This window comes from Scardinius erythrophthalmus (genome assembly GCF_964197995.2).
Source record: "Scardinius erythrophthalmus genome assembly, chromosome: 25".
NCBI lineage: Eukaryota > Metazoa > Chordata > Actinopteri > Cypriniformes > Leuciscidae > Scardinius > Scardinius erythrophthalmus.
In genome coordinates this window covers 22223195-22245801 of record NC_138245.1, presented here as the reverse complement: position 1 = coordinate 22245801, position 22607 = coordinate 22223195, and the positions used below count along the sequence as shown (strand labels likewise).

Genomic DNA, 22607 nt, shown 5'->3' with positions numbered 1-22607 from the left:
CTTTAAGTAAAAGTACTGTCTCTCTGCTGAGCGAAGGAACACTTTGATTTATGTTGAGCAATAGTAAACCGGATCATGAGAATTTAGATATAAGCTCAGTTATCTGCAGTCAAATCCTCCCCAAGGTCAACAGTGACAGCATGATCCTTAAGTAAACATAGTAAAGAGCAGGTGGGATTTGCCATGCTTTTTTGACATTTTTTTCACCACAGACATTGAGGGGTCATGTCACCTTTATTTATACAGCGCTTTTAACACAGATTGTTTCAAAGCATCTTTACAGTGACAACTGGATTGTAACAAAGATTGTTTTGGCTCTAAAGCAGCTCTAGTCAGTCAAGTCATTGTCCAAGGGGCCATTTACATGACATTTTCAGCTGAAAACAGACAACTTTTTATGCGCTCTGGCCGTTCATTTACACGACAATGGTGTTTTGATGGCCTGAGAATGCAAACTTTGAAATAGTTTCAAAGTGCAAGTGCAATAGGCTGAATTCGAACGTGCTAAGCCCTTGATCACTTAGAATCCACTATGGGGTTGATTTATTATTTTTTCCTTACGAAATTGTTTTATACAGCATTCTAAATATATATATAGGTGTGTTTGAGTCGTTTAATTAAAATAAATTAATTTATCATAGAGTTGTTTGTGGTGGGGTAAATTAAATGCAATATGCGTTGACATCACAATCATGTTGCATTGTGGTATATGGAGCTGCCTGAAGTGTATTAGAGGATTTGTCCGTATAAACTTCCCTCATCCACTTCACGAAGTGGAACGCATTTCAAAATGGCGGCAGGGAGTCCCCGAGCGGGAAGTTCGTAGGGAAGTTCACAAGTGCATGTCTAGTGGACTGGAACGCAACCAATGATGTGCTGTTTTTAAGTTATAATTTAATTTTCTGGAAAGAATCCATATTCACAGCACAAGATTTGTTGGGGAAAACTGAACTTTAAATGACAGGTCACCAGTTACCCAGGTGTTAAAGTCACTACAAACTAACCCAATTGGCTGTTAAAGTTCATTTAGCAAAGTAGAGTTAACAAAAACCAAACCATTCAAAGACATCATTTTATTTTGTTACACAGAATCTTGGCTTATGTTAAGTTAAATTGAAAGGGCCAAAATAGAACCGGACCCCTAAGCAGAGGGACTTGAAGGTGGTGTTGACAGAACTAGACCCCCTCGGCATCGTCATGGCTGAAGGTGGCATTGACAGAACCGGACCTCTTGGGATCGTCATGGCTGAAGGTAGCATTGACAGAACCGGACCTCTTGGGATCGTCATGGGTGAAGGTGGCATTGACAGAACCAGACCTCTCGGGATCGTTATGGGTGAAGGTGGCATTGACAGAACCGGACCTCTTGGGATCGTCATGGCTGAAGGTAGCATTGACAGAACCGGACCCCTCGGGATCGTCATGGCTGAAGGTGGCATTGACAGAACCGGACCTCTTGGGATCGTCATGGCTGAAGGTAGCATTGACAGAACCGGACCCCTCGGGATCGTCATGGGTGAAGGTAACATTGACAGAACCAGACCTCTCGGGATCGTCATGGCTGAAGGTAGCATTGACAGAACCAGACCTCTCGGGATCGTCATGGGTGAAGGTAACATTGACAGAACCAGACCTCTCGGGATCGTCATGGGTGAAGGTAACATTGACAGAACCGGACCCTTCGGGATCGTCCTGGCTGACGGTGGCATTGACAGAACCAGACCTCTGGCGATTGCCACCGCCTTGGGAGGAACTGCCAGAACAAGCATAGGAGCCACCATATCTACCAACCAGATTGTCTACAGAGAGAGATAGAGAAACATTTTATTATTTTGATTATAACCAATGTAAGTAGATTAGTATAAACTCATATTACTTCAGTACAGGAGCATGTTAGATTAAGAAACATGATCCCATGATCACAGGACCCATGCATGATCAACTGTGGAGCTGAATACTGAGAAACACATTGACTTTTAAAAAGAAATTTAAACTCACCATGCCATACCAATTGACAATAAAAAACCACCAAAACAGTAATTTTAAACAAACCCATTCTAGAAACCACAATCTAAGCCACTAAGAAAACCAAGCAACCATGCAAGCTAAAGTTTCAAACCAACCAGGACTTTTAAAGCCAAACAGAAAACCCTTTGTAGCACCTGGATGACCCTATAACTCATTATTGGAGCAAATCTGCTAATTAATCAATTATTAATTAATCACTTAGTATTCAAGCTGATGTTATATCCTACGGAACTAAAGTTTCAGGCCTGGTTTCACAGACAGTAAATGTACCTTAGAAAAAAAAAAAAAAATCTGGTGTGCATCTTGAAACAAAACAATGTCACTGACATATTTTAAGATATATACGTTCAAGTTTCTTTCAGTTAAAACAGCTCAAACATGAAGTCATATTGCTGATAAAAAATAACAAATAATAACTCATTTTGATCAGGCAGCTACATCAGGTATGTATGCAAATGAATAAATCTGTGTGAATTCTACTTAACAATACATACATTTAACAGTATAATTTGTATACCTATTACACAAGTTGCTTTCAGTTAAAAAAGCTTAAACATGAATTTTATACTGGGACAGGTAACTTGATATATTAGTGTAGAAGACATTTTTGGACTGTTTTTCACACACGCACACGGAACGAAACAACTTTTTTTGAATGAAGACATGAATTACACAGACTACTTATGGACCATTATCATTTAAAGTCTGCGTGAACCGGAAGTTGCAAACGACTTTTCTCCAGTGTTGTGACGTATTTCCCAGTGAAAAGGAATATTGAGAGGGCAGGGTTTTACAACTTTTTATGCGCTCTGGCCGTTCATTTACACGACAATGGTGTTTTGATGGCCTGAGAATGCAAACTTTGAAATAGTTTCAAAGTGCAAGTGCAATAGGCTGAATTGGAACGTGCTAAGCCCTTTATCACTTAGAATCCACTATGGGGTTGATTATTTTTTCCTTACGAAATTGTTTTATACAGCATTCTATATACATATATATATATATAGGTGTGTTTGAGTCGTTTAATTAAAATAAATAAAAATTAATATATCATAGAGTTGTTTGTGGTGGGGTAAATTAAATGCAATATGCATTGACGTCACAATCATGTTGCATTGTGGTATATGGAGCTGCCTGAAGTGTATTAGAGGATTTGTCCGTATAAACTTCCCTCATCCACTTCACGAAGTGGAACGCATTTCAAAATGGCGGCAGGGAGTCCCCGAGCGGGAAGTTCGTAGGGAAGTTCACAAGTGCATGTCTAGTGGACTGGAACGCAACCAATGATGTGCTGTTTTTAAGTTATAATTTAATTTTCTGGAAAGAATCCATATTCACAGCACAAGATTTGTTGGGGAAAACTGAACTTTAAATGACAGGTCACCAGTTACCCAGGTGTTAAAGTCACTACAAACTAACCCAATTGGCTGTTAAAGTTCATTTAGCAAAGTAGAGTTAACAAAAACCAAACCATTCAAAGACATCATTTTATTTTGTTACACAGAATCTTGGCTTATGTTAAGTTAAATTGAAAGGGCCAAAATAGAACCGGACCCCTAAGCAGAGGAACTTGAAGGTGGTGTTGACAGAACTAGACCCCCTCGGCATCGTCATGGCTGAAGGTGGCATTGACAGAACCAGACCTCTTGGGATCGTCATGGCTGAAGGTGGCATTGACAGAACCGGACCTCTTGGGATCGTCATGGCTGAAGGTAGCATTGACAGAACCAGACCTCTCGGGATCGTCATGGGTGAAGGTAACATTGACAGAACCAGACCTCTCGGGATCGTCATGGCTGAAGGTAACATTGACAGAACCAGACCCCTCGGGATCGTCCTGGCTGACGGTGGCATTGACAGAACCAGACCCCTCGGAACCGTCATGGGTGAAGGTGGCATTGACAAAACCAGACCTCTGGCGATTGCCACCGCCTTGGGAGGAACTGCCAGAACAAGCATAGGAGCCACCATATCTACCAACCAGATTGTCTACAGAGAGAGATAGAGAAACATTTTATTATTTTGATTATAACCAATGTAAGTAGATTAGTATAAACTCATATTACTTCAGTACAGGAGCATGTTAGATTAAGAAACATGATCCCATGATCACAGGACCCATGCATGATCAACTGTGGAGCTGAATACTGAGAAACACATTGACTTTTAAAAAGAAATTTAAACTCACCATGCCATACCAATTGACAATAAAAAACCACCAAAACAGTAATTTTAAACAAACCCATTCTAGAAACCACAATCTAAGCCACTAAGAAAACCAAGCAACCATGCAAGCTAAAGTTTCAAACCAACCAGGACTTTTAAAGCCAAACAGAAAACCCTTTGTAGCACCTGGATGACCCTATAACTCATTATTGGAGCAAATCTGCTAATTAATCAATTATGAATTAATCACTTAGCATTCAAGCTGATGTTATATCCTACGGAACTAAAGTTTCAGGCCTGGTTTCACAGACAGTAAATGTACCTTAGAAAAAAAAAAAAAATTCTGGTGTGCATCTTGAAACAAAACAATGTCACTGACATATTTTAAGATATATACGTTCAAGTTTCTTTCAGTTAAAACAGCTCAAACATGAAGTCATATTGCTGATAAAAAATAACAAATAATAACTCATTTTGATCAGGCAGCTACATCAGGTATGTATGCAAATGAATAAATCTGTGTGAATTCTACTTAACAATACATACATTTAACAGTATAATTTGTATACCTATTACACAAGTTGCTTTCAGTTAAAAAAGCTTAAACATGAATTTTATACTGGGACAGGTAACTTGATATATTAGTGTAGAAGACATTTTTGGACTGTTTTTCACACACGCACACGGAACGAAACAACTTTTTTTGAATGAAGACATGAATTACACAGACTACTTATGGACCATTATCATTTAAAGTCTGCGTGAACCGGAAGTTGCAAACGACTTTTCTCCAGTGTTGTGACGTATTTCCCAGTGAAAAGGAATATTGAGAGGGCAGGGTTTTACAACTTTTTATGCGCTCTGGCCGTTCATTTACACGACAATGGTGTTTTGATGGCCTGAGAATGCAAACTTTGAAATAGTTTCAAAGTGCAAGTGCAATAGGCTGAATTGGAACGTGCTAAGCCCTTTATCACTTAGAATCCACTATGGGGTTGATTATTTTTTCCTTACGAAATTGTTTTATACAGCATTCTATATACATATATATAGGTGTGTTTGAGTCGTTTAATTAAAATAAATAAAAATTAATATATCATAGAGTTGTTTGTGGTGGGGTAAATTAAATGCAATATGCATTGACGTCACAATCATGTTGCATTGTGGTATATGGAGCTGCCTGAAGTGTATTAGAGGATTTGTCCGTATAAACTTCCCTCATCCACTTCACGAAGTGGAACGCATTTCAAAATGGCGGCAGGGAGTCCCCGAGCGGGAAGTTCGTAGGGAAGTTCACAAGTGCATGTCTAGTGGACTGGAACGCAACCAATGATGTGCTGTTTTTAAGTTATAATTTAATTTTCTGGAAAGAATCCATATTCACAGCACAAGATTTGTTGGGGAAAACTGAACTTTAAATGACAGGTCACCAGTTACCCAGGTGTTAAAGTCACTACAAACTAACCCAATTGGCTGTTAAAGTTCATTTAGCAAAGTAGAGTTAACAAAAACCAAACCATTCAAAGACATCATTTTATTTTGTTACACAGAATCTTGGCTTATGTTAAGTTAAATTGAAAGGGCCAAAATAGAACCGGACCCCTAAGCAGAGGGACTTGAAGGTGGTGTTGACAGAACTAGACCCCCTCGGCATCGTCATGGCTGAAGGTGGCATTGACAGAACCAGACCTCTCGGGATCGTCATGGCTGAAGGTAGCATTGACAGAACCAGACCTCTCGGGATCGTCATGGGTGGAGGTGGCATTGACAGAACCAGACCTCTCGGGATCGTTATGGGTGAAGGTGGCATTGACAGAACCAAACCTCTCAGGATCGTCATGGCTGAAGGTAACATTGACAGAACCAGACCCCTCGGGATCGTCCTGGCTGACGGTGGCATTGACAGAACCAGACCCCTCGGAACCGTCATGGGTGAAGGTGGCATTGACAAAACCAGACCTCTGGCGATTGCCACCGCCTTGGGAGGAACTGCCAGAACAAGCATAGGAGCCACCATATCTACCAACCAGATTGTCTACAGAGAGAGATAGAGAAACATTATTATTTTGATTATAACCAATGTAAGTAGATTAGTATAAACTCATATTACTTCAGTACAGGAGCATGTTAGATTAAGAAACATGATCCCATGATCACAGGACCCATGCATGATCAACTGTGGAGCTGAATACTGAGAAACACATTGACTTTTAAAAAGAAATTTAAACTCACCATGCCATACCAATTGACAATAAAAAACCACCAAAACAGTAATTTTAAACAAACCCATTCTAGAAACCACAATCTAAGCCACTAAGAAAACCAAGCAACCATGCAAGCTAAAGTTTCAAACCAACCAGGACTTTTAAAGCCAAACAGAAAACCCTTTGTAGCACCTGGATGACCCTATAACTCATTATTGGAGCAAATCTGCTAATTAATCAATTATTAATTAATCACTTAGCATTCAAGCTGATGTTATATCCTACGGAACTAAAGTTTCAGGCCTGGTTTCACAGACAGTAAATGTACCTTAGAAAAAAAAAAACAATTCTGGTGTGCATCTTGAAACAAAACAATGTCACTGACATATTTTAAGATATATAAGTTCAAGTTGCTTTCAGTTAAAACAGCTCAAACATGAAGTCATATTGCTGATAAAAAATAACAAATAATAACTCATTTTGATCAGGCAGCTACATCAGGTATGTATGCAAATGAATAAATCTGTGTGAATTCTACTTAACAATACATACATTTAACAGTATAATTTGTATACCTATTACACAAGTTGCTTTCAGTTAAAAAAGCTTAAACATGAATTTTATACTGGGACAGGTAACTTGATATATTAGTGTAGAAGACATTTTTGGACTGTTTTTTACACACGCACATGGAACGAAACAACTTTTTTTGAATGAAGACATGAATTACACAGACTACTTATGGACCATTATCATTTAAAGTCTGCGTGAACCGGAAGTTGCAAACGACTTTTCTCCAGTGTTGTGACGTATTTCCCAGTGAAAAGGAATATTGAACAGAGGGCAGGGTTTTACTCTAGCGCTCCTCCTCTCCATCTCTGCTCATAACAGACTAACGGTTTGAGGGGAGTGGTTAAGTGTTTCCCAAACCAAGCCGTCAAACCTACGTCATCAGAGAAGGTCCTCCAATGCAGAGGGGAGGGGCATTTTCAGATTTTGATTAAAGATTACGAAGCCAAAAAAATGTTTTTTTGTGGATTGACTTGCATGGATGAATTGTTCACCACAAAACGATCAATTTAGGCAAACAAAGTAAATATGGTCAATTTTGATTTCATGTGGACTTTGTGTTTTTTGGTGACTGACAGGTATTGTTGTTTGCAGCATCTTTCATAAGCAAATTAGATCTTTTTATTCACAAATCAACTGTGTCTAAAATGTTTTTACTGTAAATTGAGAAAATATCAGTGTTTCCATATGGCAACTCTGGAAAAATAGGCATGTTGCCATATGGCAACGCTGTACCACAATGGAATTACAATAATGTATTTCACATTGGGATTTTTTATGGATAGTAGCATCAACGTTATGATTGCAGTTATTTATTGCAGTTATAAGTGTTTATTGTAGTATAGTTGTATTTATGTGTAAATAAATTGGCTTCTTTTCAGAAAATTAACATAGCAATATTTTACGGAAAGGGCAATAGCGCAGAGTGCAGAGTTAGCTCTTCCATGGAATGAGAGGGAGGATGCGTTAGCCCAATGATAGGGATCTACTTATTTTTGGTTTGCATAAGTTCCAAGTATATAAATCTATCAATTTCTAAAAAATGTGCAATTAAATAGAAAAATCATAATTTTATAGAAAAACTACTTTGACCATTTGCCATTGTGGTACAGCGTTGTCATAATATGGCAACATTTCCTAAGTATATTAAAATACAAATATTGCAGTCAATGTCCTATTAGTCTTCAAATAAATTAAACTGGAAAGAATCCGTGTTCACAGCACAAGATTCATTGGGGAAAACCGAAGTTTAATGACAGGTCACCAATTACTCAGGTGTTAAAGTCACTACAAACTAACCCAATTGGCTGTTAAAGCTCATCTAGCAAAGTAGAATTAACAAAAACCAAACCATTCAAAGACATAAAATTTTATTTTGTTACACAAAATCTTGGCTTATGTTAACAGTTAAATAGAAAGGGCCAAAATAGAACCAGACCCCTAAGCAGAGGGACTTGAAGGTGGTGTTGACAGAACTAGACCCCCTCGGGATCGTCCTGGCTGACGGTGGCATTGTCAGAACCTGACCCCTCGGGATCGTCCTGGCTGACGGTGGCATTGACAGAACCGGACCCCTCGGGATCGTCCTGGCTGACGGTGGCATTGACAGAACCGGACCCCTCGGGATCGTCCTGGCTGACGGTGGCATTGACAGAACCGGCCCCCTCGGGATCGTCCTGGCTGACGGTGGCATTGACAGAACCAGACCCCTCGGGATCGTCCTGGCTGACGGTGGCATTGACAGAACCAGACCCCTCGGGATCGTCCTGGCTGACGGTGGCATTGACAGAACCAGACCCCTCGGGATCGTCCTGGCTGACGGTGGCATTGACAGAACCAGACCCCTCGGCATCGTCCTGGCTGACGGTGGCATTGACAGAACCGGCCCCCTCGGGATCGTCCTGGCTGACGGTGGCATTGACAGAACCAGACCCCTCGGGATCGTCCTGGCTGACGGTGGCATTGACAGAACCAGACCCCTCGGGATCGTCCTGGCTGACGGTGGCATTGACAGAACCAGACCCCTCGGGATCGTCCTGGCTGACGGTGGCATTGACAGAACCGGCCCCCTCGGGATCGTCCTGGCTGACGGTGGCATTGACAGAACCGGCCCCCTCGGGATCGTCCTGGCTGAGGGTGGCATACACAGAACCAGACCCCTCGGGATCGTCCTGGCTGAGGGTGGCATACACAGAACCAGACCCCTCGGGATCGTCCTGGCTGAGGGTGGCATACACAGAACCAGACCCCTCGGGATCGTCCTGGCTGAGGGTGGCATACACAGAACCAGACCCCTCGGGATCGTCCTGGCTGAGGGTGGCATACACAGAACCAGACCCCTCGGGATCGTCCTGGCTGAAGGTGGCATCGACAGAATGAGCATAGGATCCACCGACTAGATTGTCTACAGAGAGATAGAGAAACATTTTTTATTATTTTGATTATAATCAATGTAATTGGATCAGTATAAACTCATATTACTTCAGCACAAGAGCATGTTAGATTAAGAAACACAAAAAGGTCTAAGGACCCATGATCAACTGTGGAGCTGAATACTGAAAAACACATTGACTTTTTTAAAAAAAAACACAGACAACAAAAAAAAAAAAAAAGTAACTCACCATGCCATACCAATTGATAATAAAGAACCACCAAAACAGTAATTTTAAACAAACCCATTCTAGAAACCACAATCTAAGCCACTAAGAAAACCAAGCAACCATGCAAGCTAAAGTTTCAAACCAACCAGGACTTTTAAAGCCAAACAGAAAACCCTTTGTAGCACCTGGATGACCCTTTAACTCATTATTGGAGCAAATCTGATAATTAATTAGATCAATTATTAATTAATCACTTAGCATTCAAGCTGACATTACATCCTACAGAACTAAAGTTTCAGGCCTGGTTTCACAGACAGTAAATGTACCTTAGAAAAAAAAAACAATTCTGGTGTGCATCTTGAAACAAAACAATGTCACTGACATATTTTAAGATATATAAGTGCAAGTTGCTTTCAGTTAAAACAGCTCAAACATGAAGTCATATTCCTGATACAAAATAACGAATAATAACTAATTTCGATCAGGCAGCTACATCAGGTACGTATGTAAATGAATAATTATTTGTTCTACTTAACAATTCATACATTTAACAGTATAATTTTTATACCTGTTACACAAGTTGCTTTCAGTTAAAAAAGCTTAAACATGAATTTTATAGGTAACTTGATATATTAGTGTAGAAGACATTTTTGGACTGCTTGTCACACACAGAGAACGAAACAACTCTTTTGAATGAAGACATGAATCACACAGACTTATGGATCATCATCATTTAATGTGTTTTTTGGTGACTGACAGTTACAGTTAAAAACCTCCCCTCCATCAGCCTTGTGTTTCATGGATGAAAACACCACAAGGCTTTAGAGAAATATCACAGGGAGTAAACTATGAATGTCGGGCAAACTATTCCTTCAAACAGCTTCTGTAAGGCAGTATGACTCTTTAATCATTCACTTGTCTAGGAATATTGCAGTCACTTTTTCCTATCAAAGTAGTCTCCAAAGAAATTAAACTGGTCCAAATGGTTTGGTTCATTACAAACTTGTCCAAATGGCTGTAAAATCATAGCAATTCTAAAGTAAAAAAAAACAGCAACCAATCAACACTATTTCTTAGACAGAAATTTGACTCATATTAAAGTCCCCTTGTAGTCAATAATTGTATCCATTAAAACTCATCTTTGATCACCAAAATGGCATATTTAAAAAAAAAAAAAAAAATCCTGTGAAAAAAAAATCTTCATGCCTTAAAATAACTCTACACCCTTGCCTCATTTAGTATATACCAAACCATGCATATTCAAATTAGCCCCGCTTAACACATTGATGTTAAACAACAACACAGGACAAAGAACAGACATAAACTGAGGGATTTAATACATGAGGGCAAACGAGGGAGCTGATGAGTTAATTACCAAGACACACCTGAACAGAATACTGAAATCAATCAGAAACCATAGAAACAAACAGGCAGAGAACGGAGGAGAACTAATTAACAACCTAGGGGGTGTCAAAGGCTATGTTCAGTCTATTCAGTACAAATATGATTTTTTAAATGATCCGACTTAACTAGTGTGAACAGCCACATGGAATTCCGTTTGTCTCGATGCTCTGATCGGATTTCACGTGATTCATGTGACTTTCTCACGCCATGTAAACGTTATAGGAAACATTCTGAAAGTCGCTTCAGAAATAACGCTGTGATGTTGCAAAGTGCTGGATGAGCAGGAAATGTCAATATAAAGGAGAAGTGTTTTGAAATCAGCGGAGAAACCACAGTAGTCCAGAGTCTACAAAATCCATGATGTGTTTTTTGTTGTTGTTTTTGGCAACGCCATAGAAACCAATGTAGATATTCCGGAAAATGTAAGAGCAGCATGGACAGACAAATGGGATATGAACAGTTGCGATATAGTGTGGACATCAATCATTTTAGATCAAATTCCATTCGGATAGGCCTACACATACAATCGGATTTGGACTGACAGTCTGAATGTAGCCTATGAAACTCAATCATGAACAGAACGGGAAAAACCGGTTGAAAACAAACTCAAAACGTGACACTCAGGATGTTATTCCTCCACATTTCCTTTGAAAAATCATTGATACTGTTGGTCCTGGACATTTGTCTGTTAATAACACACGTCTTCTCACTGGAACTGTACCTGATTGCCTTAAATATACCACAGTGTCATCTTATCATTAAAAAACTTAAAAAGCAAACCTGGATCCCGCTTCTATGATTAATTTCCACCCTATCTCCAATTGGAGTTTTGTTTCTAAAATTTGAAAGAAAGTCTTTTGAATTCAATCCCAGACTTTTACTTTTTTTTTGACTGATAACTTTATTCATGAAATATTCCAATTTGAGCTCGTCATAGCACTGAATCTGCTCTGAAGATTCAAACAGTGTACGTGACTGACATAGGCTGTGGTTTTTTATCATATTAATCTCGTATTCGAGATCGGGGCGCTCGTCGAGCAGATTCAGTCACTCTTAACACACCTCACACGTCTGTGAACCATCTGTAGAACCATCAAGAATCGGGACTTTACCTAGGATTGTCAGAAGGGGAGAAATCGGTCCAAAATCTCCTAGAATATCTATCTGTGCGTGGTAGGTTTTGGCTATGGAACAGCCTCCCGGCCCACATTAGAAATGCCTCAACCATCTCAGTTTTCAAATCTAAACTTAAACTTATTTATTTTAAGTTTAAGTTAAAAGCCGGCCATGGCTTTTAATATTCTGTGATCCCTCTTGTTTTTTTTTTATTGATTTTTTTTTTTAAATCAGTTTCTTTATTTTATCCAATTCTAAGCCTCAGGTCTCAAGTTTTCCTCTCCTTGAGAAATCAAGTATTCACTTCTCGAAGACCAGTCAAGAAACCTGAGAAACCCAGTTCTCCCTCGGAACCTAGTTCTTCATCCGAGAAGTGTAGCTCTCGTACTTCTGATAAACTCAGTTCTGAACCTGCAAGTGCTCACATGGAACCCAGTTCATCTTCGTCTGAGAAGTCTAGCTCTCATCCCTCTGAGAAGCCCAGTTCTAAACCTGAGACCTCAAGTTATCCACGTGAAATTGATTATTTTCTTCTCAAAACCCAGTTCTATTCCTTTGAAACCTAGTGCTCCAATGGAACCCAGGTACTCCTTCCCATCTGAGAAGTCTCGCTCTCATCCCCCTGAGAAGACCAGTTTTAAACCTGAGACCTCAAGTTCTCCTCTCCCAGTGAAATTGAGTATTGGGTAGAGAAACCAAAAGAATATGAATCAAATTAGTTGACTTAATTTGTTTAGCAAATATATATTTTCTTCACTTAATTTCAATAGGGTTTCAGTAGTATGCACTTGAACCCCTAGTAATAAAAATCCTTACAATTACAATAGGGTTTCAGAGCTATGCACTTGAACCCTAGCCTAGAAATCTAGATGCACCCTAGCGGCAGCAAAATATATTTTGCAGCCAGGACAGGCTAGCAACTCTCCATTGACTTTCGAGCTGCAAAAACCTAAATTGGGTCAGGCCAATCACGTTGCGTATAGAGTAGGCGGGGCCATAGATATCATATAAAGGCTAGATGTCTTAAGGCGGAGTCACTTCCGGCATCACCGGCGGCCATCTTACCACAGGGCTCTGTGAATTGAGGTGAGTGATCAGCATGCACACAAATCCTCTTATCTCGGTGAAATCTTGACGGATTTACAAACGGTTTGGTTTCTTACAAACGTCATTACCGTGGCTATAATTCTTTCATATGGAAGTCCATTTGTATAATTTTTTATATGTATGCAGTTTCATAGCTACATCTCTGACGTTTATAACAAACCAAACCGTGTGCGGACGTCGACCTCCATTGGCCAGCAGTGCGGACGAGACATCTAGCCTTTATATGATATCTATGGGCGGGGCGGGCTTAACATATGACGACAGAGTTGCGACGGTTACCTGCCACTTGAAAACAAAGAATGGCTGCTGCTGGCGAACATCTTTCGAATCGGCTTTGTCCGCGACTCTGGAGGACTTGGAGTTAAGTTTTTCTTTGAGAAAAGAGCATAGAAGTCATTCTTAAAAAAGGAAGATGTGTTCGTAGTTTTGCCAAAAGTTGAATCTATCAACTAGCTCCGCTGTTGGGAAAACGCTCTGGTTGGTTGAAGCGCTGTCCTATTGCGTGCAGACGGAATTTGAAAGACAGCCGTTTATCCCGCCCCTCGGATTGAGCCGTGTCTATGGTGAGTTACCAGACCCAACATCTTGATGTAGGTCTGGCTTGCCAGGCTACTTGAACCCCTAAAAAACGTAACAATTACAATAGGGTTCAGCGCTTCGCACTTGAACCCCTAATAAAAATCCTAACGATTACAATAAGGTTTCAGCGCTATGCCTTGAACCACTAATTAACCCTCACACGTCTCGTTCCTGAATGAATAAGCGATTTTAACTAAAGGGTTTAAATGAACGAATCAGTGATTCACTAACTGTTAATCCAGTAACTTGCTGCCACCTACTGGTGAAAGGTCACAGTGACATTACACGGTTATACTGGCAGTCTTGGAACGCTGCTAGACCAAATTCAAGGATGGAATAACATACAGTGTATATATTTGATTTTTGAGAGGACCTCCAAAATATCTGGGGATTATTTGAAAGGAACATGCATCAACATTAGCTTTAATAATAATCCAGTAAAAGTAGTGGAGATTCTGTCCTATTCATAAAATAGTCTTCACAGCAATGCTAAAATTAAACCAAGTACAATTTGGAAAGCCAAAATCAGAGTGGTTGATATCAAATGCCACAGGCTGTCGCAGGCATTTGGGGCATTTTGAAGCTGGCAGCTGGTGCTGGGTAAAGTCCAAAGCTTTGTCAAGCAAGCTTCTGTCCTTCCACCCTGCCTGTACCAAGCCCTGAACTCTATTGCCTACTGCTACAACATGACACGTGACCATCAAACAATAAGAGCCCTCAATAAGGACTGCCCACACTCAGAGCAGTGCCTGAGATAAATATTTGCTATGTTCTGCAGTATTCAAGATGGAGCTTGTAGATACGATTCTCTTCGTATTTAATAGATTTCTCTTGTTGATTACTGTTTTCAGTGTGTTGCTGTCAGAATTGATTCTAGGGGCTCAAGGCTTTTTCTTAGTACAGCAATCAATTGTTTCACTCTCCTAATGATTTGCCTTTTCTGGGATTATTCACAGCTGTGGAGTCAAATGTCATTTTCAGCTTGTGGTTTTCTTTTCCTTTGTGAAATTGATGAAATATTTGAAAAAGCAGAAGGATATTTGTGTTGTTCAAACAGACTGTATACAGCACATAAGGAATGATGCCAACACAATATTGTATTTTTGTTCTCAAAGATGCTCTCAAGGTTGGCCGTACAGCACACAGTCTCCCTTAGCAATCAAAATGCTCTCCCGTGTACAATAGATTCAGGGAGGTCGGCAATAATGGAGCAAGCTATTTGTTATCACTCCCATTTATCTCAATGCCACTTAAAAGGAAAAACAAGTTTTCACCCATTTGAAGCCTCCAAATGTACTGGTAAATCATCTTATATAATATAATGTAATATTTTTTTGTTGATCAATTGCAAACAACTTCATTTTTGCAGATGAACGTTATACCTCAATATTTTGTTATCTAGACTACTGCAATGTTAATGTGACTTATGAATTAGCCTAGCTTAGCAAATTTCAACCACAGCCTTCTAAACCTTGATGCAAAATGATTCACAAGCAAAGAGTGTTTCTGTTTGGTTTGATTTAAATTAAATTGGCTAAGCACATGCACACAATTTTATTGTTTAAACAATCTAGCGCTGTCACAGAAACAGGTGTGATTTCTCAGAGCACTTATTTCAGTGATATCTCTCAGAAAATAGAGACATTTTATGCATGGGATTCCGAAAAAAAGATATCTAGTTTTAAACAAACATTTTTCAAATATAATAGAATGTACACTTCAAAATATTTGCTAATAAATCACTACACTGTAAAAAAGGACAAACTGGGACAGAGGAAAAGAAGTTAGCAGTTTCATTACTATCAATCTCTGAAAAGATCACAGCCCACACTATCAGATGTTGAACGAATGAGCAGGAGCAGTAGCAGGGGCTAAAAACACCTGCCAAATGAGCAAGTTAGCAAGGTGGGTGTATGGACATTGCTACACCTCAGCGATGCATAAAACCTTGTACTGGAACTACTTAAAAATGCATTTGTCCCACCTGAGGGATTTGTAGTGCTTATCAGTTGTTTTAAACATCCTTTAAAAGAAGCATAGATGAGAACATGGCGTTCTTTCATATGCGTATGTCCACTTTTCCACAATACATCAAACAAGCAAGAGATATGGCCAGTAATGAGCTCAGTACCGTAGAGTAGGTGTATCCACTTACAGTTAATGAGCGGCAGGCTGCAGTGAGGATGCAAACGGCACTCATGAGCTCTTAAGATTCAGGTGCATGATTTTATTAATGGAAACAGAGATTCATTCATGTAGTCATACATTCACTCTTTGCACTGATGAATAGCCTATGGCAATCTAGGGAAACATGGCATCTATAAGCTCATCAGCTGTTATGGACATCTGTGTTTACTCCAACAATACCTAAAGGAAAGAAGTGTTCATTGTATCATGAATTGTTTCTTTGCACAACCTTCTTGCTGATGTACCTGATACAAATGGCCCCCCAAACCCCTTGATATGCGAGTGGTATCTAAAACTCAAGTGGTTTTTAGATATGTGTGAAGTATAGAGAACTGAATGAGGTGTTCCAAGTACTTGTAATCAACTGTTTGCATTAATTAAGATTAACGAGTTTGTTAAATCTTTAAGATATTAAACATATTTGGCTTGCTGTCCACTGAAGAGGGGCTCGATGAAGCAGCTTCAACTCGAGCTCTGATATACCCCCCAGTGGCTAAGGCTACGTTTACACGGAAACGATCTGAAGAGAAAACGCAAAAGTGATCACTTTTTATTCTGCGTTTAGACGAGCGTTATTGGGGGGGGGGGGGATCTGCGTGCATACGGTGACGCAAAAGTGTGTGAAATTCAATGTAGTATGCACTCCAGGCGGCTAGGTGGCAATATGAAGCACTGATCGGTGAACTGTGTGTACTAAATGAGGCATTCAAGATACATTTTAAGACTTGGAAGACATTTTTTTTCAAGGATTTTTTTTTTAAATATGTCATTTTTGGTGATCAAAGATCAGTTTTAAGGGAAAAAAATCATTGACTACAGGAGGACTTTAAGAATCATTTTGACAGTGTACTCATATAACAACTTCTAGTGTCAGCCACATTTTACACGAGCAGATCCACATAGTTCAGACGACAAAACAGATTCCCCCCATTTAATGACAGACTTTTCCTCTTCAGCACAGCACATTAGCAGAACGCCATTCTTACACCAAATTCTGAGTTTTCCTTTAACACAATAGCTTTTCAACTGGGGATTTCTCTGATATCTCTCTGAACCGCTATGAGAGTAATGAGTTCTGCTGTGTGGGTTTGTTAATAACAAACAGGAGAGAGTAGCTTTCCAAATGAAAGAACAAAACTGCCCAAAAGGAGATCTCAGAAAAGCACTAGGTGGAAATCATTATGCCTCAGCATTAGGATTCAGACCTAAAATCTTCCATTATCTGCTGATTACTGCAAATGTTTTCTTGCCAAATTGAGGGCCCGAAGAGATTTCTCTGCGTAAATACAAAATGAAAAGCCGAGTCAAAGATTGATTGAATTAACAGCATATTGCTTGTGAATATTCATGAATATCAGAGAATGAATTTTATTCTGCAGTAGTCTTGTTACGCCTATTATGAGCAGAATATAAGATTGTACTGTGGTTACCATCCATCAATAATGCTTCATCTCCACTGCTGTCACACTTTAATGACATAGTTGACCTTATGAACTCTTCTTTGCTCAAATTTATTTTTTCTAATCTCATTTTTCCATATCGCTTCAAAAAATCAATTCAGTTTCAGTCTATAAAGTCCTGTGAAGAGTCATTGCTCTACACTACTTTAAGTTTAAATCTTATTTATATGTTCACACCTACCTACCACAGAGCTTTGTTTACCTAGATATTCTCTGGCATGGTCTACATAATTTATAAGTTATGTGTGTAACAAATCAATGTCTGCTGCTTTTTTAAATATGCCTTTTTCCATTCTTCGCTGCTGTGGGATGTGATGGATTCTGCTTTTTTCCTGTTGGAGTCATTTGACTGATGGGCTGAGGGATGTACTTTGTTATATGTTGGTGGTAATGTGGTACAGCTCTAATGGCCCAATTCCAAGAGAAATGGTCGTATTGCCTCACCTGCTGATTGGAGCCTTGGCTAAGTGATAGATAAGCTTTTCTGGAGAAAGAAATTGAGTCACTGATATGTCATTTGTTGCATTTGATGCATTGCACTTGAGCTTCGTATCTTGTTATTATATTTTGGACACAAAATTTTAATTGGATGAGCTGTGTTCCAAGTCATTAAATGACTATACATGCACACGTGCGAATACAAATTTTATATTAATGTGATGGCAACCGCAAAGAGATTACAGGCTAATGAACAATATTTCTTAGCAGAATTCTTTTTTATTTTGATCATTATTATAACTGGTAATTAAACATTGTTAACTGTATAATAAAGTAATAAAGTACATGGCCTCTTGTGGCTTATTTCCTTAAAATTTTATTTTTGTCTCATTTCTCATCATTTATATGACCTTTTTTTCTTTTATGAACTCAACTTCAATTGTTTTTAATTTCAACTTTTAGGTTTAATTTCAACTTGTTTTTTCCATACAATAAAAGTAGATAGTGACCTGACGCTGTGTCCCATCACTTTTATGGAATGGAAAAGAGCAGCACACTAAATATCACACATTGCCTTTGTGATTGATTGATCACTCACTTTCACAAGAGAAAGAGAAAAAAAGGAAGATTGTAAAATGAGGAGAGAAGGACAGACAAAGCAGTTTTGCTTGTTAAATGTTTGTGCACAGCGCTTGGTAAAAAGAGTGCACTTCACTGCTGACAAACGCCTTTTAAGACCATCAAGGCTTTTGCTCTCATCCCTGCGATTGATTTCCCTATTGCAAGCTGACCATGCGTTTATTTCCTTGTGCCTGTTATTAGAACAAACCAATCTATTACTGGACGTATTGTCACCCCCATGCATTATGCGGATGTAATCTGTCAATCTCTACAACTGTTATACCTCAATTGCATTCAGTTCCACCTCAGGCTATAAGTGAGATCATCCAGTCTGGTTTTGCGGTCAAGAATGGAAAGGAAATTGTCCAAGATCAAAACAACAGCTAGTTGGACTACTGGCCACAAATATGTTGGCTGTGGGCATTTTGTGCAAAGATCCAAATAGATTTGTATTGATTTGAAGCACACTTCATCCTGGAATACAAGCAAGTGTAGCCCTTGATTTATGTGACTGGTGTGCCTTGGGTTAAGGTCAATTGAGGACTTGCTGTGGCCTGTGCTGATGGCCGGCTTCATGTGAGACCACTGTGATATATGAATCGCAACATCAGCATTGAGTTAATATAATTACGTACATTGAGTTACCTTCCAAACTCCATGACAACATGCAATAAAAGATGTTTTGATACCGTTTTATCTTTCCATTGTTCGCCGCAGAATGGTTGAAGGTCATGGCATTTTCATCTCCATTAACACATAAACAGAATCTCACAAGCACACAAATCTGACCTCCATAACAAGTCCTCTATTAATAAGATCTCACATTCACAAGGACACATAATTTAACCTGCATGCTTCAAACTCGCTTTTAAATATCTGATGAGAATTTTTTCTATCAAAATGCTCGGCTCACTAGATCTCAAGGCCACACTAAATCTTTCAAGCAAACAACATTTATGTTTTTTTGTATCCAAGATCCACTATAAAGTGGAAAAAAGTGGAACTCAAAAGCATCCATATTTGACTTTCTTAATACAGGGTAGGCTTATTATCCACCTTGTCTTTAACGTGAAAGTGAATGCGGCCATTTGTAATTATAAATGTTCTAATTTAAAACCTGCTCCCAGTTATTTTAGTACAAAACAGCTTGTTATATTGCTTGATATTGCAAACTGGTATTTCATTTCATATTATTTTAATGGATTGTTGCAATTATAAACACACTAGAGTATAGCGGAAATAATTTTATGGTTTACTGTACTTTCTAGTAATTTACTAATAGTGAAGTTTTTTGCACATTCACAGAAATTTGCTTACCTCCATCTTGCAAAATGAGGTGGATATTGTGAACTTTCATCAAAACATAAAAAAAACTATCCTTTTTGCCTGTTATCACATTCCCTATAACGCATTGTGATATCGCATTCAAGTAGAATTAATAAAACCAAATACATGGTTTGAAGGTTGTTGTTCTCTTACGAGAGTCCTCTCGTACTGCGTTTTATTCAAAACGCTACGGGAAAAGTCTCTTTTCACGAAACACTGAAGCAAAAAATTATCCTTTAATTTTCATATATGTAAAACGCGTTGCGGCAGCAGCAGACAGCTATGGCGAGACGGCTTGCTCGCTCATTGGCTGCTCTGCGGCAACTGCTTAAGCCAATCGAGCGAGGCCTGGGATGACATCAGGCCAATGAGGGCGCTTCGCGCCCTCCTCGCCACTTCCCGCCGAAACGGGCGTGGCTTACCTCTATAAAAGGAGCTCGAGAAGGCTGACTCACTTGATTTTTAATCTCTTCAGCGAAGCGCACGCATCGCTGGATCACGGAAGCAGCGTCGTTGAGGCAAGCACATCAGCGGGACGAGCCCTCGAAGCCGCTGGCCAACGCCGCCTTCTACAGCCGTACCTGCTGCGCTTTCCGACGCCTATATCCTTTTCATATTATTGCTTTTCTGTGTGTGTGTGTGTGTGTGTTCTTCGCAACACTCACCCCTAAGAGAGCTGCGTCTTTTTCAAGATGCCTTCCTGCGGCTCGTGCCGAGCCCCACTCACCGAGGGAGACAAGCACGTCATCTGTGTTTCCTGCCTGGGTGAGGACCATGCAGCGCTCGCGCTCGCTGACGGCGGATGCCCTCACTGCGAGCTTTTGCCGATGGTGACTCTGAGGACTCGCCTGGCATCCTTTTCCAAGCCTGCATTCACCGCCGCGATGCCGCGCCGTAAAAAGCGCCGCTCGCAGCGGGTCCCGGAACCCGCTCCAGCCCGACCCAGCTCGCCGGTTCGCCCGCCAGCTTCACCGGCCTCTCTCGAATCACTTCCTGATGCTCAGCGCCCGCAGTCTGCCGCCGCTTCATCAGAGGAAGTCGGTTCAGAGGCCGCGTCGGGGGAGAAGGATTCCTGCTCTCTGCTAGCTTCAGGCAGCGAGGATTGGGCGAGCTTTGAGGATCTCGCGCCCCCTGCCCGCAAGCCCTCAACGAGAGCCAACATTGAGACGGAGCTCATGCGGGTACTCGCACTGGCCGCGGCGAGCCTCGGCCTCGAGTGGTCTGCACCGGAGCCCCCCTCTCGAACCCGGCTGGATGGTAGTTTCCTCCCTGGTGAGCGCACTTCTCCGGAATCTAAGCCCGCTCCTTTTCTTCCTGAGTTACACGAAGAAGTTGCGAAGGCTTGGAACGCGCCCTACTCTGCGCGGACGCGCTCATCTGTGTCACCCGCGTTTTCCTCTCTGGATAATGCCGGTGACCGAGGCTACCTCTCTCTTCCGCCGGTGGAACAGGCGATAGCGACCCACCTTTGCCCGCCCTCTGCTGGACGGCGGACTAAACCGGTGTTGCCTTCCAAAGCCTGCCGCATGACGTCGACGCTGCTCGCGCGAATCTTCTCCGCCGCTGGGCAGGCCGCGTCATCGCTACACACCATGGCTACGCTGCAGATTTACCAGGGTGATCTCCTCCGTAAGCTGGACGAGATGGGACCTGACGCTATCTGCATCGCGGATCTAAGGAGCGCTTCAGATCTCACGCTCCGAGCTACTAAAGCCGCCGCACAAGCCATGGGACGGTGTATGGCTTCCGCCACTGTCGCTGAGAGGCACTTATGGCTGACGCTCACGGAGATGGCCGATTCCGAGCGCACTGCGTTTCTCGATGCCCCGCTGTCTTCCACCGGCCTTTTTGGTTCTTCTCTCTCCGAGTTCGTGGAGAGATTTACCGAGGCCCAGAAAGCGTCTCAAGCCTTCAAGCACTTCCTACCGAAGCGCTCCGGTTCTGCAGCGGTTCGTGACAAACGGACCCCGCGGAGCTCTCAGCCTCAGCCCCCGCCTTCGGCCGCCTCTTCGCAGCAGCCACAACAGCGCAGCTCGAGGCCCCGCTCTCGGTCCAGCGCCCGGCGCCCCTCTTCGCGCGGGCCGCGATCGAGGGTTGTGGTAAAACCAGAAGTGCCGAAGAAGTCCTAGCAAGCCTGGGAAAGCGCAGGTGTGTGAGTCCCGTTGCGGCCGGCCTCCCACCCAAGCGCCCCGCTGTTTCAGTCCCAAGGTTTGCGACTGTTCCAGTGTTTTCTGCAGAGAGCAAGCCTGCACTGCCGCCCGCTTGCCTGCACTGCCGCCCGCTTGCCTGCACGCAAAAGCCGTTCTCACGGCTACCCAGATAAATCTCGGTTTTACATATATGAAAATTAAAGGATAATTTTTTGCTTCAGTGTTTCGTGAAAAGAGACTTTTCCCGTAGCGTTTTGAATAAAACGCAGTACTCGTTCCCTCTTCTAGAGAGAACCGAGGTTACGTTAGTAACCGAGTACGTTTTTTAAACAGAGGCCTCTATCCAAAACCGCATACTTCCCTACTACTGTATATAGTAGGCAAAAAACAGTATGTGACAAAGAAAAGTATATCCAAATTCACAGTACTCATAAAAGAGTAGGCAAAAAGTACCCCGATGGCCTGCTACTTCCAGCGAGATTCTGAAGTGTGCATTCGATGGACACTTTACTATCCCACGAGGCCACGGTAGAGGATTTGTGAATAGTAGTGAAGCAAAGCATCTGACGCTGGTTGGGTGACAACTTGGTGACATTCATATGGAACGTACTTCTATTCTTCCGTACTTCACATTCTTCATGTTGTATTACT

At 41.1% G+C, this 22607-nt stretch overlaps 4 protein-coding genes across 7 annotated transcripts; all 4 read right to left on the bottom strand.

The window, feature by feature from the left end:
- Positions 1-755: 755 nt before the first annotated feature.
- On the bottom strand, positions 756-2137 carry LOC308685381 (uncharacterized protein). 2 transcript variants are annotated; one of them, XM_081357086.1, is made up of 3 exons: positions 1999-2137; positions 1364-1799; positions 934-1318 (listed from the first exon to the last, which is right to left on the bottom strand). In XM_081357086.1, the coding sequence occupies exons 1-3, from the start codon at positions 2054-2056 to the stop codon at positions 1177-1179; spliced, it is 636 nt and encodes a 211-aa protein (XP_081213212.1). In that variant the 5' UTR covers positions 2057-2137; the 3' UTR covers positions 934-1176. The 2 variants fall into 2 exon arrangements, with proteins under 2 accessions (XP_081213211.1, XP_081213212.1); XM_081357085.1 differs by having other exon boundaries at positions 756-1799.
- Positions 2138-3303: 1166 nt separating this feature from the next.
- On the bottom strand, positions 3304-4355 carry LOC308685753 (uncharacterized protein). The gene is made up of 2 exons (XM_081357710.1): positions 4217-4355; positions 3304-4017 (listed from the first exon to the last, which is right to left on the bottom strand). Exons 1-2 carry the CDS (start codon positions 4272-4274, stop codon positions 3620-3622), a joined length of 456 nt encoding a protein of 151 aa, XP_081213836.1. The 5' UTR covers positions 4275-4355; the 3' UTR covers positions 3304-3619.
- A 1031-nt stretch (positions 4356-5386) lies between these two features.
- Positions 5387-6576, bottom strand: LOC308685613 (uncharacterized protein). Of its 2 annotated transcripts, XM_081357503.1 has the most exons (3): positions 6427-6565; positions 5974-6229; positions 5398-5928 (listed from the first exon to the last, which is right to left on the bottom strand). In XM_081357503.1, exons 1-3 carry the CDS (start codon positions 6482-6484, stop codon positions 5832-5834), a joined length of 411 nt encoding a protein of 136 aa, XP_081213629.1. In that variant the 5' UTR covers positions 6485-6565; the 3' UTR covers positions 5398-5831. The 2 variants fall into 2 exon arrangements, with proteins under 2 accessions (XP_081213628.1, XP_081213629.1); XM_081357502.1 differs by having other exon boundaries at positions 5387-6229; positions 6427-6576.
- Positions 6577-8321: 1745 nt separating this feature from the next.
- LOC308685611 (uncharacterized protein) lies at positions 8322-9739 on the bottom strand. Of its 2 annotated transcripts, XM_081357496.1 has the most exons (3): positions 9590-9739; positions 9325-9372; positions 8322-9278 (listed from the first exon to the last, which is right to left on the bottom strand). In XM_081357496.1, the coding sequence occupies exons 1-3, from the start codon at positions 9645-9647 to the stop codon at positions 8347-8349; spliced, it is 1038 nt and encodes a 345-aa protein (XP_081213622.1). In that variant the 5' UTR covers positions 9648-9739; the 3' UTR covers positions 8322-8346. The 2 variants fall into 2 exon arrangements, with proteins under 2 accessions (XP_081213622.1, XP_081213623.1); XM_081357497.1 differs by having other exon boundaries at positions 8322-9372.
- Positions 9740-22607: the final 12868 nt, after the last annotated feature.

Bases quoted from the DNA above. Each gene is read 5' to 3' on its own strand.
- LOC308685381 (XM_081357085.1), bottom strand. From the start codon at position 2,056: ATGGGTTTGTTTAAAATTACTGTTTTGGTGGTTTTTTATTGTCAATTG. The intron at 1,800-1,998 runs GTGAGTTTAAAT...CTCTCTCTGTAG, and splicing joins TTGTCAATTGGTATGGCATG to ACAATCTGGTTGGTAGATAT.
- LOC308685753 (XM_081357710.1), bottom strand. From the start codon at position 4,274: ATGGGTTTGTTTAAAATTACTGTTTTGGTGGTTTTTTATTGTCAATTG. The intron at 4,018-4,216 runs GTGAGTTTAAAT...CTCTCTCTGTAG, and splicing joins TTGTCAATTGGTATGGCATG to ACAATCTGGTTGGTAGATAT.
- LOC308685613 (XM_081357502.1), bottom strand. From the start codon at position 6,484: ATGGGTTTGTTTAAAATTACTGTTTTGGTGGTTTTTTATTGTCAATTG. The intron at 6,230-6,426 runs GTGAGTTTAAAT...CTCTCTCTGTAG, and splicing joins TTGTCAATTGGTATGGCATG to ACAATCTGGTTGGTAGATAT.
- LOC308685611 (XM_081357496.1), bottom strand. From the start codon at position 9,647: ATGGGTTTGTTTAAAATTACTGTTTTGGTGGTTCTTTATTATCAATTG. The intron at 9,373-9,589 runs GTGAGTTACTTT...ATCTCTCTGTAG, and splicing joins TTATCAATTGGTATGGCATG to ACAATCTAGTCGGTGGATCC. The intron at 9,279-9,324 runs GCCAGGACGATC...TGCCACCCTCAG, and splicing joins TTCTGTCGATGCCACCTTCA to CCAGGACGATCCCGAGGGGT.